At 38.1% G+C, this 18,130-nt stretch overlaps 2 protein-coding genes and 1 long non-coding RNA gene across 5 annotated transcripts; 2 read left to right on the top strand and 1 right to left on the bottom strand.

The window, feature by feature from the left end:
• The first annotated feature begins 653 nt into the window (after positions 1–653).
• LOC108980001 lies at positions 654–3,578 on the top strand. The gene is made up of 4 exons (XM_018950809.2): positions 654–922; positions 1,694–1,850; positions 2,211–2,498; positions 2,753–3,578. Exons 2-4 carry the CDS (start codon positions 1,716–1,718, stop codon positions 3,371–3,373), a joined length of 1,044 nt encoding a protein of 347 aa, XP_018806354.1. The 5' UTR covers positions 654–922; positions 1,694–1,715; the 3' UTR covers positions 3,374–3,578.
• Positions 3,579–4,030: 452 nt separating this feature from the next.
• On the top strand, positions 4,031–5,194 carry LOC118343985. The gene is made up of 2 exons (XR_004797803.1): positions 4,031–4,251; positions 4,457–5,194. It is a non-coding gene; the product is annotated as an uncharacterized LOC118343985 (long non-coding RNA).
• A 107-nt stretch (positions 5,195–5,301) lies between these two features.
• Positions 5,302–17,750, bottom strand: LOC108979994. Of its 3 annotated transcripts, XM_035683633.1 has the most exons (5): positions 17,047–17,750; positions 16,385–16,620; positions 15,760–16,297; positions 10,682–11,812; positions 5,302–8,570 (listed from the first exon to the last, which is right to left on the bottom strand). In XM_035683633.1, the coding sequence occupies exons 1-5, from the start codon at positions 17,210–17,212 to the stop codon at positions 5,500–5,502; spliced, it is 5,142 nt and encodes a 1,713-aa protein (XP_035539526.1). In that variant the 5' UTR covers positions 17,213–17,750; the 3' UTR covers positions 5,302–5,499. The 3 variants fall into 3 exon arrangements, with proteins under 3 accessions (XP_035539526.1, XP_035539524.1, XP_035539525.1); XM_035683631.1 differs by having other exon boundaries at positions 15,760–16,620; XM_035683632.1 differs by having other exon boundaries at positions 5,302–8,567; positions 15,760–16,620.
• Between the last annotated feature and the right edge of the window lie 380 nt (positions 17,751–18,130).

Here is an 18,130-nt window from a genome sequence, read left to right as displayed (position 1 = left end):
ATAACCAGTTCTGCCTCCTTTTTTTTTCTTCCTTTCAGACTACGTACGAGTGCCTTCATTTTATCCAGAATTAAAATATATAATGCTTTCATCATCAATGCAAGCAAGAAAGGATGATGCATGGGGCTACTTCACTTTCTCGACTTCAATACGTAGATTTATAACTTTTTTTTTTTTTTTTCTTTTTGTTCTTTTTATTGGTGACATCGCATACTTATATGTTGGGATAATAAAATTTAAATGACTTAATTAAACATAAAAATTTGAGATTGGATTAGTTAAATAGCATGGCCCTTACCCGAAAGCCCAGCCCACGATACAATCCCACGGCCCATTATATTGATTTGAACGGTACAATGCAACTTAGCCCATCTTATTTCATTTTATCATAAAATATAATAAATAATTTTTAATTTTTAATTTTTAATTTTTAAATATTAAAAATTAATATTATAATGATATTTTATTCATATCGAAAGGAAGCTTAATTAGCACCTGAATTACCGCTTAATGTACAAATACAATCCGTTCCTCTAAGATTTTCGGTGATCTTTCTCGGCAACGTGTCAGAGTCCCATTTGTTTTGCAGATTACAAATATGTACACACGAATTTTAGATTCGCCGAGTCCTTCTCAAACAAATGGGGCGCGTGTTGACCATCTCCACCATTTTCGGGTCCTACCAAAAAATAAGTAAAATAGAACATTTTTCCAACTTGGTGTCCTCTGCTCTCTATCTCTCTCGCCTCAACCTCAACAAAGTGCGTGTGCCTACCACAACGCCATTTACTCTCTCTCTTTCTCAACCTCTTTCATCGTTTACTCCTACTGCTCTCCGATTCCTTTCTTCCTTTTCTCGTCTCTCTTCTCTCGTGCTTTCGGTCTGGGATTTGTGCCCCTTTCCCTTTCCAAGCTTCTCCAGGTAATTAATTATATATGCATATATATATATATATATATGTGTGTGTGTGTGTGTGTGTATGCGCGCGCGCATAAATGTGTGCTTCTATACTAGTATTGGTTCCTGATATATACATATATATTATGTAATTTTAGCTCTGTCGCCTGTCGATTCAGTTTGCATGATTGCTTATATTGAAATTTACTCTGATCTAAATTAGATGACTCTGAAAATAGATTGATAATTAGGAGATTTGGGTCTGTTACGTAAATCAATAGCCTTTGAAAGTAAGAACGCCCGATGGGTTTAGGAATGCTAGAAGGGTTTTGAATTGGTTTTCAAAAAAGTGCGTTACATGACTAATTTTGGTGGTACAGAAGAGATTTGGGAATCTTTAGTTGAAATTTAGCCTTTTGCAGCACAAATGGTTTGAGATTTCATTTTGATTGGGTTAGCCACTGCAACTAATCCTTCCTTCTCTGTTTCTCAACTTGATTTTTTCCCCCTTCTAATGATAATTCAAGCTTTTAACACCAGATCTTTAGTTAATATCATGTGGCTGGATGACGATCTTAGATGGGACACTCGCAACAGACATTACCTTCTTTAGTTAATATAAAAGACACTCCCGGTTACAATTTCCCTTCTTTATGATTCTTAGACACAAGCCTCATCTTTTAGCTTTCTTATAGACTCTTTACGCTGGTTAATCTTGGTTTTGGAATTTCCAGTCTATTGTAGCAATGTGGGTTTGTGATTATGACATTGTTTATGCACTTTTCTGATGTGCAGGATACTTTGCTCTTCAATAGATATGGAATTTTTCTTCAGAGACCTAAATGAAGAATCTAAGCCTTCTCAGGTGGACATGCCCAGATGTCCATTCTTAAGGAACATTAACGAACCAACTAACTTCTCCTTCTCACCATCCCTGGCTTTCCCTATGCCTGTGAGTTACCTCTTTTGAATGACTTGTTCTTGGTTATGAACTGATTTCTATTTGTTGCTATAGAATACATCTTATATATTGGCCTCACCTAGTGTATTAGATTGAAAGGAATTCGCATCTTATCTTTCTTTATATAATTTTATTAACTGAACATTGAGCCCAGAAAATCATGTCTTCTTGAGCTGCCTCATCATGTTGCAGACCCGGCTAATATCTAAAGCTGCAAACTATCCTCCTTCTTAATATTTCAAACCCATTGCATGCATGTCTTGGGCTGGCATTGTGCTTCTATTGAGCTTTTCCACGCTCACCTGGTGCTCAACACAAATTTTTATGTGTTTTGTAAATTGTCCTGCTCAGGTACGTGCAGGCAAAGGTCCCATTTTTGAAGATGGTCCCAATTTTGATATGGCATTCAGACTTTTCCATGGCCATGATGGAGTAGTCCCCCTCTCTGCGAGATCATTTGTGAGTTTTGAGAAAGTAGAGCCTGAACCAGCCCCGGCCCAGTTCAATCCTTTAGCTGCTAAGGCAGCCACTATTAGCCTGTCGTCCTTTGGAGGGCCCTTCAGTTTCGATTCATTTTCTGAGAAATGGAAGAATCAGAAAAGGAAATCGAACTCATCCAAGAAAGAGTCTTCTTCACAGGTAATGTATCATCATTTGTTCAAGCTATGATTTTCACATTTTGATTATTCTATATGAATTCAACGTGAAGTCTAAATTATTAGTTGGGAACTATTTTATGAACAACTAAGAATCTCATCAGTATACCGAATATTGTGGATTGAATTGTCGAAGCTGACTAAGTGACTGGATTAGTTGCTATTGATTGAACTTCTATCATTATTCATCTTTCTCCTTTACTTTTATCTTGATAGTTTGTACGGTTACTCTTTTAGGGAGGAAGTTCAAAGCATGAGGCATTGAGCAACGAGTGGCTGCAAACAGGAAACTGCCCCATTGCAAAGTCCTACCAAGCAGTTAGCAAAGTTATTCCCCTAGTTGCTAAGGCACTTCAGCCCCCTCCAGGCATGAAATTTAAGTGCCCACCTGCAATAGTTGATGCCCGAGCAGCCCTAGCCAAAACTGCATTTGCAAAGAACCTCCGTCCACAACCCCTGCCTGCAAAAGTACTTGTGATTGGGTTACTGGGCATGGCAGCAAACGTTCCTTTAGGGATATGGAGAGAACACACTGAGAAATTCTCACCATCCTGGTTCGCTGCAGTTCATGCTGCCGTTCCATTCATAGCCATGCTGAGGAAGTCTGTGTTGATGCCCAAGGCAGCTATGGCTTTTACCATCGCAGCATCAATTTTAGGACAGGTCATTGGATCGAGAGCAGAACGTCACCGAATGAAGGCAATAGCTGCAGATAAATTAGCTCTCAGAGCACCTGTTTCATCAAATCAGCTACATTTAGTGAAATCAAAAGGGGGACATTGTGGTGATATTGTGAGCTGGGATTCAGTTTCCCTTGAGATGTCTGGGCCTTCTTCTCCAGCAGATGTTTATTGCTAAGTTTTTTGTTTTCAAGTTATGTTATCGTATATTATGTATATCCTTGTGTTGTACAAGGTGTTGTTATTCTTTGTATTCAACAAATCATGTGTGCTTTTTTCGAAGTCTTGGCTCTGTGTAGTTTGTACCCTTTTCATTGAGGAAACTTTTCGGCAAATGAAGGAATAAAAGAAATAATGTGAAAATGATTTCCTTGTTCATGTACTGTTACTTTTCATGAGTGGAATTATTCAAGTTCGTTGCAAATGATATTATATGCGGTCAATGGAGAAAGGTGGGTAGGGGGTGAAGTAGGTACAACGTCAACCTCCACGGAATTTTCTAAAGAGAACAGCTCCACAACGGCCGGATTCTGAAATTTGACTTGGTCCTTTGACAGCCCATTTAAGTTGGCGAGCAGTTCAGCTAATGCCTTTTTTTTTTTCTACCAATTGTATTCAACTTGACTTGGTCCTTCTGTTGAACCGTCCACGTGGTCTCCGTTTTTCGAGGGAAAGACATAGACGAAGTGAGAGGTAGGTGAAGGCCGCCTACCATGCTTTTGGAAGATGGTATTATTATTATTATTATTATTATTATTTATTATTTATAAAAAAAATAAATAAAATTCAGAAATCGGAGATCTTTCACGCTGTCCATCAGTACAGATGATTTAGTTATGTCTCCAATTAGTGGTCTCACCTTCCATTCCACCTTATGGGATTAGTATTAGATAAAGCTTAGATGAAGAGGAGTGAATCTCTCCTTCATAAATGATATTGGTGAGTTATTGTACTGTTCAGAATATAAGGTTACTCCCTGATTGCTCCTCTAGGTTGCTGCAACAGTCAATTCAACCTCGAAATTATGTCATCCGGCGAAGAATTCCAGTTTTCTGGGTAAGTAACTACCACCAAAGTCCATGATATTATTGTTCTAAAACACTGTTTACTACTTTTGGGATTATGATACGAAGCACAATTCGAGCAATGCTACTCATCATCTTAATTCTCATCATATTACTATCATTCTTTCATCATTCTATTAATTGTACATAGAATTCAGTCTGTTGCTCTGAAAGTATGAGCTTGATGATGTTTTCAGGGGCAAACTAGCAGATTGAATGTACACCTTCGTCCCCTAGACATGGATGGAACTTTTGACATCCGAAAAACCAGGAGATTGATTTAGGGAGATACTTCGAGTAAATCTCAACTCGCTTTCATGCACTGTTACATCTGAAATATATGATTTCCGACAAGGGATCTTCTTTATTATTTTATCATTTTCACGTTCCTCACCCTCAACATCAAAAATTTGTTTGACCAAATCGCATATCATGATTAGTAGATTTGTCAGAATCAACAAGTTAAAGGAGTCTAATCCAACTGCTACTCGAGCTATATCACTGAGAAACAACTTCTGCCGTCGATTGCAGGTATTCAATAGGACTGTGCACCTCTTCCATCCATCTTCTGTCCTTCCTAACACAGGAAGAAGCCAAAGTGAACAGCATCAATTTGCCGAAGCAGTATTCAACATGCTGCCGACAGACGACTGACACGTCATCACAGGATACTTTGATTTTTTTGTCAGAAGTAGAATCCTTCCTTGCACCATTCAATCGGCCAATGCATCATTAATGAGAAATGTTGGGGATGATAGCATTTTCAACTAAATTAATTAATATACCCGTAATTTTTCTACACTGAAATTTACCAACCACCATTAAATGCAAACTTCAATATCAACAGCCACACTGGGATCTGAATTTAGGTCAAAAAAATAAACTCTTGATTATATTGGCCCCCGTGCAGGCAGGCAGCCTCAAAGAGTCAGGCACAGAGAGAACTTCGAAAGGAATCACAAAAGCCTCGGAAGAAAACAAATGTCGAGCACCCAATAAAGCATAACGGGTCAAATGCAAGATAGATGTTGGCACCAGAAAGGATTGCACAAGGACTTGAAACTGCCCCTCCCAACTTTCACAGATTATTTCTGTATTTCCATGAAGTACAACAAATTAAAGCTGCTACACCATTACAGGCACCTAAAATACTTTACCAAAAAGACGGACTTGGCGAACCTATCATTTAATTGAATAATACAGAAACTATTTTACAGTGTTACGGCAAAGAACCGCTCTACTACCTGCCTATGCCCCCCTTACCTCTCCAAGGTTCTTCCTCCCTAACGATGCATCCAGTCTTCATCTTCCCCCCATACTGGTCACTTTTGGCGTAGTGCATTTTAATGGCTGCGACCGGATCAGAAACACCAGTGCAGGGTCCCCCAACAAGTACTCCTCCCCTTCCTACTACATCCATTCCAACCACCCCCATTGCCTGTGGCTGTAAACTTGAGACTGCTTCAAGCCCATTTCTTCTTTGCATTTCAGAAAGAATGTCTTTCCGCTGTTTCATATCTACAGCGAATGGCTGCATTTTAGAGCCCTCTCGGTTCCCATATACCTGATAATCAACCACTCCGTCGTTGCTACTTATTTCCCTACTTGGAAAAACTGATACACCATTCGAGTTTCGTTCATTACTATTCACAACTGCCTGCAATGGTGGTGGCTCAATCTTGGAAGGCGGTGTAGGAAAATTACCAAAAGCACCAGGACATTTGGCCAGCAAGACAGCAGAATCAGCAAAAGACGAAAACCCAGTCTGTATCCTATTCCCATCCCAGTAGCCATAACTCATTGCAACATTCTCAAGGCCCAAGTAATTATGATCAAACTTCAGGATATTCCCATCCACATGGTGGTGGCCAGGAAATTTTAGATTAGACAATTTGCTGCTTAACTTAGAATCTTGGATCCCCTTTTCCCCATTCTCATGAGTACCAGAATTTGATTTCTGCATGGAGGATGGGTGAGTGAGTATCTGGCCAAACAGTTTCACATCACCATTCCTGCATGGTTTATCTGTATCTGACAAACTTCGTGAATGAGATCTAGAATGAAAACCATCTTGTTCAATCTTTTGGGACAGAAGTGGAAGTTCAGCCACTGAGCTGTGAGGCTTTGAACTGCTGCATTTCTGAAGAGAGCAATCCTTTGCTACAAATCGAGTGGAGATGGTCTTGCCTGACTGTGAAAGGGTTTGAGCTTCAGAAAGCTTTCTGCAACTAATTTCCCCATTCATCTCTTTCTTCTTTGAAACGTGTAAAGGATAGCCCCTGAGAATCTGAGAGGATTCATCGTGATTCAAAATAGGATGGCCAGACAAATGCTGGTGGCAGTCCTCTCTACTAAAAGATCTAGGAGACTGCTTGTCCCTGTTCCCATGAAAATCAAGTGTCGATGACGATCTGTCTTGATTAAGTGTTTTATCACACAGAATGGATGCAGAATCTTGAGACAATGAAGTTACAGTAGCAAGAGAATTCTGCTGCGGCAAGGGGATAACACGAGGCTTTTCCAGAGAATCCAATTCCAAGGGAAATTTATGCTGGTACTCAGGGTTGAGACAGAAACCAGAAGAACTTTCGGCAGCCAGATGAGAAACATTTCCTGCTGTGTTTGAATCTTGTATCGAGCTTTGCAAGCCAGTTGCATCTCCATCACCTTCTTCATGTTGTTTATTATTCAAACTACTTTCTGCCAACAGCAATCGTTGTCCCCCTAATTCATTTTCATATCCCACAGAAGTAACAGCTTTATTCTCCACCAAAACTCCTGAACTCAACGGACCAGGGTTGATTCCTTCTCGATTGGATACTGATTCTGCAATCAACATACCCTGTTCAATCACTTGATCACCCCTGGATTCTGAATTGGCCAAGAAAACTGCACTTCTCTGAGCATTCACCGAATCAGACTGGTTTTTAGCGGTATCCACAACATTGTTATCACCCTGAACAACCAGCTCAGCACTATTCTCTGCCTGACATGCATCAGAAACCAAAGTTTCTACAGCCTCAAAATCTTCTTGGTCCATATGTCCCATCCCATTGTTTTCCTCTGATCTGTTCAGGTCAGATTGCAAGTTCACGATCTTAGCAGGATCGGATTCATCATGGTTCGTGTTCATGGTGGTCAAAGGCAAATCATCATCCAGTTTACAGCCCAACTTTTTGCCACAGATAACCGAGCCACTCGCTGTCTCTACAACACAAGCATCTTCTGTGTCACTTCCACCTCCATTAGGATCATCACTCACTGGGGCTCCTACATTTCTAGGCCCAGGATGCATCAAATCCAGTCCAAGGCACTTCCGAGCCTTACTAAAGAAAGCCTTGCACTGGTCCCGTGATCTTGTTCTCACACACCGTGAGATCATCACAAAATCCTTGCCATACGTTGACACAGCCTGTATAAAAATAGATTTCTCCTCGTCTGTCCAATCAGAAGGATCCATTTCCCCACAGCTCTCATCCGAACAAGTCTCATCATCAACATTCTGCATAACATCAGGTGTCAAAGGCCGTTTTATTTGAGAGTCCACTTTTTGGCACTTCCACTCCCTGTTGCTCTCTCCAGGGTCAACACAGCTTGTGATGCAAGAACTCATAGCCTCTGATGAAAGGGAACCGCACATACCAGTTAAGGCATCAGCAATAACTGTATCACTTTCATTCCCAATAAAACCGAGACTATTAGACCTATCTAAAATGCCATCATCATCCCATGATGGTTTAGAATCACCATAGCCACCCAAAAAGAGTCGTCCAGCACTCGAATGTTGGCTCCTCACATGGTCATCAGCACAGGCTACCATGATTGAAGATTTACCAAACTTCTTAAGTGAAGCAGCATTAATCTCACGAATCCTCTTTTTCTCTGACGTCACCATATAGGTATCAGTAAAGAAGGCCTTCATTTGCTTACTGCAATCTTGCTTCTTTGATTTCTCAAAACAATCGGATTTGTGATTTTTGTAGTAGAACTCCACACAATCTGCTGTTGTCTTGTGGTCGAGAAAAGAAGCAATCTTTCTGAAGTCTTTCCCAATGATGGAAAGCTTCTTCATGAAAATTTCTCTCTCAATAGGCATCCAGGGATTTATCACAGCCCTTTCTTTCTCAACAGCACAGGGATCTTCAACTAATCCATTACTGGAGATAAACCTTGACACCATTTTTTCATTTTTGTCCAAAATTAAGGACGGCATCTTCAAAGTGTTCCGGTAAATCTTGACTTGGGAATCTGAAAGCAGCTTGCTTGTAAAATTGATCATCTCTGTCGTAGGGACAAGGCTAAGATTTCCTGCTGTAAGAACAGATAATAAATTTATGATGTAAAAAAACAGATAATAAAGTAATTCAAAAAAGAACTAAGATAATATTTTTGATTAGGTAGTATAAATTGTATTAAGATATAAGAAATATAAATTTCTTATATTTTCTTATAATGAAAAAAGGGTGTACCACAGTACACAGGACTAACATGACAATTAAATATGTTTTATCACTTTCAACCTAGCATCATTAAAATATAGTATGCCTACAAAAGAAAAAGTGCATCTGGCATAAATATGCTTAGGTGTTAGAACTAAGCAATCCACCCTTCTTTTAAATGAGCGAGAATTTACACACAAGGACGAACAAGGTTCCAAAGCATGGGCAATACCATGTTCTTTTTTATCGGCAAATAAGATTTTATTGATCATAAGAGAATAGGCAAAAGCCCAGTACTCGGATCATATTCAAATCCCATGTTTTTTACCTTGTATATTCAAACAACTCCGGCAAAAAAAAGTCATCCATATGCTTTACTGAAAGGTTTTTTACAACTTCAGAGACGACCGTCCAGAACCAAGTGGCATAAAATCATATCCACTCATAGAATTAGGAAATTGCTCTAACCGAATCTAAGTCACATCAGATGAAGTAACCACTGTCAAACTTGAAATCCTACCATTCTCGAATCAGATCCAACTTACTATAGACCACAGATCACATCCACTCTCTTGCATCATAAATAACTTTACTCAGGAAAAGACAGATGTGGAGTTTCAATCATTGTTTTGAATTCTGTTCCGTTCTGGCCAGAATGATCTGAATTTACTGTGTACAGTTGTAGTAACCAGTACATTTTACACCCCATATTCCATTTCGCTTGAAACACCAGTCCATTCTGGACAGAATTTACATTCAGGTATGATATGTATTTGGTGGCATTTTTTGTTATTTTCTAGAATTGTGATGACAATTCCATAATTATGCACCAGTGGCAATTCCATAATTTTATGGCATGATGGCATTTTTGTAATTTCAAATCAAACCCTTTTCAGATGTCATCTCACTTTCCTAATTATTTCCTCCTCTTAAATCTCACATATACTACTTATCAAAAAAAAAAAAAAAAATCTCACATATACTAGTTTCCCCCTTAGTTTCTTACTCTCAAATCTCAGATGTAAGATATAATTTTTGTTCTTAATTTTTATCGTATCTTTTATTTTCAATCTATGTTATCAGTCTCTCATATATTTTTTTTGATAAGTTCAGTCTCATATATTTTAACTCTAATCATTCTAATTTTTTCTCAAATATTGTGTCGTTTTATTACTTATTTTTTGTTAATTGATGTGGTAATATGCTTGAGCCCTCTATTGTTGTTTAAGAATTTAATTATGAGTGTATCTTGCTTTAGGAAAGTAATTCACGATGGATAATCATCATACTTAAGATGAAATTAATCATAGAAATAATACAATCAACATCAATAGAAAATAATTGCCAAAATATTTTTCAAAGATATTACCTGTTATAGATTTATTTTCATCAGTAAAGATATTATTTGTTATAAATAATGACGAAAAGTTTCAATGTTAAAAATATAAAGATCATATCTACTTTTGTATACCGCCTATATACACGGGCTATGCCTATTTCATTCGTATCAATAAAATTTATCTCTTACTTATAAAAAAATAAAGATCATATCTGCTTGAACATACATCGAAATTTTTCATTCCAATATCTAAACCCGTATGGTTATTAAAACAGAATTCAAAACTTTGGTTTCAATCACCTCTATATACTGCCTACCTATGTCGATGCATTTGCAAAAAAAAAATGCCACAAATAACTATTGAATAAAACTAACGGTCTGTCTCAATTACTATGGCAGTCCCTGAAGTACCATAAAAAATTAGACAAAGCACAAGGAACTAAATTTGTGAGGGAATGGAGCCAAATTCTAAGGAAAGGATATCAAATTCACTATCCCAGCAAAATCAAATAGAATTTAGAATTAAAAACTACATTGAATTACAGATAAAAGAGAACTGAGTAGTTCAAATTTTAGCCAGATGAAATAAAATTCAGAGAACAATAAAATATTATAATGAGCAGCATATGAAAAAAGTTTCTTACCAGGTGAAGAACAACGAGATCGAATGGAGGATCGATGCTTCTGATTCCCATTAAGAGCTGTCCGGAAGCTCAAGTCAAAAATTTTCTGAGATTTTGGGCGCTGTTTCCTCACAGAAAGCAATCGTGCATCTTCGTTCCAAAGGTGTTGAAAGACTTTAAACTTAATTGTTAAAACTCTCTCCTTAAATCTTAAAAACTGCTTCCTCATTGCAAATTTTTCTTTCATCAAAGCACTACTCTGGCAGGACAAGAAATGGACAGTGCGAGAAACATCGGTCACATGTTGATCTCTTGGTAATAGCTTACTAAAAACTCCGCATGCTCTATTTGCACATTCTCTGTTGGAAGCCAATATTGAATCACACAATCTATCTTCTTGATCAGTATGTCTCACCTCACTGGAAACAGGGGTACCAGTTTTTTCCCCAACAGAACCAGGCACCGAGTATTTCACAACCATATTTTCAGACTCAATTTGAATTTCGTCCAAGTTACCAGAAGAATCACCATGCTCCAACTTATCAGATAAAGAGTCTGCTTTCACCAAAGAAAGTGGTTCAACAAACTTAGATGTTGCAGTTCCAGGACTATCCATATCCTCATCCTTAATAGCTGCATCAATGTCTTCCAAGGCACCATTACAGAGAGGCATCTTCTCCATAATAGTGTTCTCAGAAGAAGTTTGCAATTGCTCGGGCCTGGGGAAAAGATTGGAAACACCATCTTGTCCTTTACAGGGCGTTGCATTCTTCTCCATTGGCAAGGAGCTGGATCCGGCTGGACAAGGCTCGCCAATTTCAGTTTCAGACTTCAATAATTTAAGTTCATTTTCAAGCAAATCAATTTCAGACTCAGTCACCTCCAGTGCCTTCGAAACTTCACCTTTACATACTAGCAACTTATTCATAGCAGTTGATCTCACAAAACTAGAATCCACTGCGCTTGAGTCATCAGATTGCAACAACTCAACGAGTGAAGAGCCCAAATTAGCTATCAAATTCATATCTAACTTCTCTAAACTAAAGGGAAACCCCTCGGGAAGATATATAGAACCCGGACTAGGTGAAACACATAAATTACTAATATCATTGTCAATATTCATTGCCTTGCCAAATGACTTCTCTTCCACACCTGTTACATTGATTGCCATAATATACATTAGAAAAGGTGAAAATATTACATGAAAGTCTAACTCACTAGGGAAAATCTAAGAAAATGCAGATATTTATTGGCAAACCATTTGTTCCATTTTCGTCATTTAATTTTTTTCTGTAATTACCATTTTCATCACATCATAAGAAAAAGCTTGTAAAAATTAGCTTTTTTGCACCTATTACCGATCAAAAAAAATATCCATAAAAATCTCTGGAATATAGAAATTACATTAGAAGGACAAATATGTTTTTTATCGGTATTACAAGGAAAAATATCTTAAAATAGCTTTCAACATACATAGACTATACTATTCTATTTAAAGTTAATATTTTATTTAATAACTTTCAAAGCACATATTCTAGACTATACACATGTAGTAGACATACACACATGCAGCATGTGGCTCTAACAGTGTGTGTTAACAATAGTTGAGAACTTTGTTTTTCAATACATTACTCCATTGGTTGATTGTAATTGATTGTAATTGATTTTCATGGCATTAAACTAGCATGCTTAGGCGTTGCTCATGTATATGTCCTGTATACTTGGGATTTTGCTTACTCTTTTGATCAATAAAAATTTGTTTACCGATCAAAAAAAAAAAACAAGAAACAGTCTCACCATGAGTCAAATTTTCTATTTCTTTTCCTCAACGATGAGAAAAAAGTCAAGATGCATGATGTTACTTTATAAGTGGTAGACTGAGAATAGAAAATTTAAGTCAGTCAAATTACTAGGATACTACAAGAGGGTGCAAAGAGAGAAAGAAATAGGCACATGCATGGTCAAATTACCAGTTCTCTCGGGGAAAAATGGGAAAAGCATCATATCAATTTCTATCGATATAGGCAGCCCCTAGTACAGATTAGACAGTAACCAACCTTACAAGACAGAATAACCTTGATCATCCGTCCCTCTGCATAGCAGAGGATGAATGTAAAGACAGCCTTTATGAACCATCATCAAATCATACTTTGGGCTATGCCTATTGTTCTATTCAAAAACTTATGATTGCTTATAAAAAATCATCAAATCATACTTTGGGTGACACAATAGATATTTCACTTCCAATTTTCTTTTTGACTTCTGTAATTCTTAATTGAGAAGAAAGAATCTTGGGATCTTCGAGAGAAACTTCGTGAAGCAAAAAAATCAAAATATATATTAAAAAAATTTAAAATTTTTTTTATAGGTAATCAAGAAGTTTTATTTATAATATAAGGCAAAGCCCAAGTACACAGGATGATACATGAGAAGTACCTAACTAAGGTTTAATCAAAAGTAGAAAATCATGGTCATTTAGTCCATTAAAGTCAATGACCCCTGCCCATAAGAACAATGTTTTAAAAAAGAAAACTTTAAGCTCGTCTATTGTTCTCTAGCGATCCGCGAAGCTTCTATCATTTCTCTCCCACCAAGTGCACCAGCACATACATATGGAATTCATTCTCCAAATTGCTGCCACTTGTGGGTTACCTAAGAGGCCTTTCCTGCTTGCTAGGGAAATCTACCAATCAAAGAAAACTTGCTAGGAAATCCACTGGCCTAAGAGGCATGACCCATTATAATATGATTCCCGAAAAAAATCCATCACACATGGTTCTAGCCACCTTGCAATGTAAAAGCAGATGATCTCTACTGATTCACCATTCTTCTTACACATGCAACACCAATCCATCTTTTTTTAGGTCTTCCTATTTTCTCTCTCTTTCCTAGTCAAGTGCTTTCTCCAGCATACACTGTGTGTACTTGGATTGTGCCCCTTTGCGTTTTCAATCAAATTGATAAAAAATAAATAAATAATAGTTCCATAATTTTATAGTAAAAAATTATATTCTCAAGCCGGTGTGTAGAGCACACCTAATAAAATTCTTACATGACATAATTTGATTTGGAATATAAGTTTTAAAATTTGAATCCTACAAATCAAATATTATCATCTAAGTGATGTGGATGGTGTGCTCTACACATTGACTTGAGAATAGAATAAATCTTTTATAGTACTTAAAATTCTATCAAATATCTGAAAAATAAATCATTTTAATTAATCACTCAAATGGGCGCAACCCAAGTACGCAAGGCATATAAAAAGAATATCTTTTAAATATTAAATAAGCAAAAACTTCAACTTAAGCACCATCCTTGCCTACCACCATCTCCTAGGGTGTTTTCTCACCGAGAGATTATCAACTACATAGACCATCTTGTGATACCTAGCCATTGATGATCTTATTTGGGTTAAATAACAACAAAATTTTGATTGATTATAGAGCACAGTGGACAACACTAACAATGGGAAGGTGATAGTGTTGGCATATGCCAGTGATGAATGATGATTATGGTGTTGGTTTGAATACAAGGAACCCTCATTAGAGGAGCTTAGATTACTTTTTGTTAGAACTTTATATCTATGTATAACGCCCCAATGGAAGACCCAAACCATATGACCTACTCTAAAAGGACTAGTTAATAATACAATTGGAGCCACATTGGAATATTATAAAGAGCAAGAACTTCTCATTTCCAAGCAATGTGGGATCAAATACACCATCTACCATTATCCTTATTGTATGGGGTATCACAATCTACCTCATTAAATTCCCAACGTCCTCGTTGGGCCTATCCGTTGTAAGTGGCATAACTCAAGTCTCACATTTCTAGTTGGGATAGGCTATGACACTATTTGTAATGCTCTAATGGAAGACCCAAACCACATGGTCTATACTCTAAAAGGACTAGTCAATGATACAATTGCATTGAAACATTATAAAGGGCAAGGACTTCTCCTTCTCAAGCAATGTGGGGGATCTCATACACCACCTACCATTATCTTTATCATATGGGGTATCACACCATGGGCCAAAGCTGTAGATTGCAATGGTCTTGATTTTCTTGTTTCCATTGCTTCTTCCTAGATAGGTGTTACCTCTTGTATATCATCTTGTGTACTTGGGCTATGCTTATTCTTATTAATACAATTATTTACTTATCAAAAAAATGAATGGCGATTATAATAACTAATAGTTGTGTTTTTTAATTTTTTTTTATCAGTAAAAGAAAGATATTATATATATGAATGAAACAGACATAGTCCTTGTATACAGGAAGTATACATAAGAACTCCTAGTTACATTCTAAAGACGGTAAAATAAAGACAAGAATTCCTGAACATTATCCACATGTAATACAATAGTGGAAAACCAACACATAAGAGTATGGAGAAAAAAATTCATCAACTCGGTCCTTGAACGTTCCTTATCTTCAAAAAACCGAGCATTCCTTTCCGTCCAAATACACCACATAATGCACAACAGAATCATCTTCCATACTGCTACCACTTGATGACTGCCTAGCATGTTTGGCCAACAACCCAAACATGCTAGGCAGTTTGCTAATATATAATGAGTCATTGCTAGCATGCTTAGGATAAAAAGCCAGAAACACAAAAGAAAAATTGACGAAACAAGTCATTTTTTAAGCATATAACAAAAGTAATGAAGAAAATTGCCCCTCAAAGCAAAGGGCATGTCCCCCAAGTCTAGTGACATTCTTTCATACTTTTTGACAAGTAATCTAACAAGTAACACCAACAGAATACTAAAGATAAGCTGAGCTTCAGATATCTTGTTATTTCATTCCCTTTCACTTGATACTCTCACTCAAGAGCGCCACAAGCCATGTTGTGCTCCCTAAAACAAAGAACTCCTCCATTTCATTTCAGCTAATTCAAACACCATTCTTGCTAAAGAAAATCAAATGCTACCATTTTAAACTTATAGATGGTAAATATATCAGTGATTCAAAGAGGCATCTGAGAGTATAATTTCCCTACATAAAGAGTGAAATAGACAAAGTAGATGCTTTGAAATAACTTAGAGAGAAATGCAAAATTTTAAAAATATTAAAAAAAAAAAAGATCTGACCTGGTGAGGAACTGCAAGCAACTGAGGATGGAGTAGCCGGTGATGCACAATCTGAAAAACCCGCAACCCTGGGACTTTTGTCAGCCATGTTTGAAATGAAAGACTGGGTGGGTTCTGCATTACAAGCAGAAACAACAGCCCCATCTTTGTTCACAGTAACATCGGGACCTTCAACTTTCTTTTTCTCATATTTTGCCAGTCCCTCACCCCATCCAAGTCGTGGCTTCTTCTTGGAGGTAGTTTCCTCAGACAGTGCAGCAGATGTCACACAAGCAGCTGCATCTCCTGAAAGGGACTGGACAGGAGTTGAATTCTTCAGCTGTGTATCAGCCTTCGTGTCATTGGAATCCGTACCCCCCATGCTCTTCGAGCTACTTGAATGGCTAAAACCAGAACCCCGTGAAGACAGGCTTCCAGAACGGCTCCACTTAAGAGGTTTCCAGACAGTCGAGCTTACAGAGTTCTCTGCATCGCACCTCTGGCCTGTACCCAACCCACTGACAGCACCCATCTTATCATGTTGGTCTTTCAACTGAAGCTGATCCCATGTGTTCACAAAGTCAGAATTAGGATGAGATAGGCAAGTTATGGTATCATCCACAGACCTCAGATCATTATTACTCACATCAAGCAGCTTCCCAGACGTAATTGGAGACCCATTGCTTGTTTCCCAGGAATGACCTTTCCAATCTCTCTGACTAAATCTATTTTCCCTAATGCTCCTGCCGTATTTCCCATCTCCACGCAAAATAGATGGCCGGCAGCTGTCATCTTCCAGCATCTTGTCACCAGACCGAGAAGGCACATAACCATGACCAGAATCTTCCGAAAACAGGTGCCAACCACCCTGCTTAGCATGACCTTCAGAGAATATTTAACAAAAAAAGCTCAAGATATCAACACAAGCAACGTATATATTCTCGCAAAAAACATAATATGTGCCCCCAAAAAAATGACGCGCGTTATTTTCCAGATAAGATTCGTAAACTCGGATCTTCAATAACCCAAGAGGCAAGTTAATCATAGATCTAAACAATAAGCATGAAACAAAATCCGAACCCCTACAGGATTATCATATACAGGAAATCCGATACCAATCCGCTTCTAAAAAGTCTTTCAGATGGAATTTGTTTTATCGATAAAAACCTAAACGTTATAAAAGACTATAAAATTATTTAACCCAAAAAAAATCATAATCTTGGAAGCCCTAGATTTAGGTATTCTTAATCAGACAAACTGAAAGAGACAAGGGGCTCTGGAGGGAAGACATGAATCGAAAGAAATCACCTGGTGGTCTGCGAAAATCGGCGGATCCCCAGCGATTGAACTCGCGGGTTCCGTGATGGGATGAATCCTTCCATCTGGCTACGGACCCTAGCGACTCCGACGACCTTTCGTGCTTCCTCTCCTTGAAGAAGTCCTTCCGGTCCCAAGGCAATGGTTCTGGCGGCATGAAAACCAACCCAATCGCATGGGCTGCCAAAACACCTAACCGCAGTCACCGCGCGGAAGAGAAAACCAAACAAAACAAGTCACCCGGAGAAGCAACTCCCAGGGTTTCTAAAGCCAGATCGTACGGGCAGCCACGCACGAACCGTGTTCACCCCCCACAATCACCACATCAAAAGATTGAAACCGAAAGAATCAAAACGACGACACAGAGCTGAATCCCGTCGATTCCAGATCGAACGCCAACCCTAGGCGGCACCCCTTACAAGCAGTACAAGCCGCGCCGTCCTGATTTGGAAGAGAGCCGATTAGATAGAAGAAGAAACTATGCCCAGAGTCCAAAGTAATGGATTCGGATTATCTTCTTCGTTCTAGGGCTTGATATTGTGATATCTTCCCCTTTCTCTCTCTTTCTTGGCTGGCTGGTTGGTGGTAAACGAAAATCTGCCTTGCAGGGCGAGAGGAGTGAGAAAACGTGAGCCGATATGGGACAAAGTCACAAAGGAGAGCCTTCATGAGAGAGAGAGAGAGAGAGACAGACAGACAGACAGACACAAGGAGAGAGAGAATTTGGCATCCGGATCTCAACAGCACTATTAAACCATTATTCAATCTAACTTCGCGTCCGCAATTAAAATTAACGTTTTTTTAATTTTTTGTAATTTATTTTTTTTTTTTAATATATAATTTTTTTCTTTCCTTTTATTTTTAATATATATTTTTTCTTTCAATCTTTTTGACCTTTTTTTAATCCACTTTTCCTTTTTGCTTTGTCCCTCCTGTGTTCCCAGTCGAACTCCGGAAAATGCCCCTGGTTTTAGGGACTATTTGCGGGAGGTACCGGTGTTGTACACGCGCCAGATACGTCCTCTTTTCAACAATGCCGGGTTTAGCCTTGGCCAATACTCAAAATGACAGAACC

This window comes from Juglans regia, chromosome 12 (assembly GCF_001411555.2).
Source record: "Juglans regia cultivar Chandler chromosome 12, Walnut 2.0, whole genome shotgun sequence".
NCBI lineage: Eukaryota > Viridiplantae > Streptophyta > Magnoliopsida > Fagales > Juglandaceae > Juglans > Juglans regia.
This window is presented reverse-complemented; position numbering and strand designations above follow the sequence as displayed.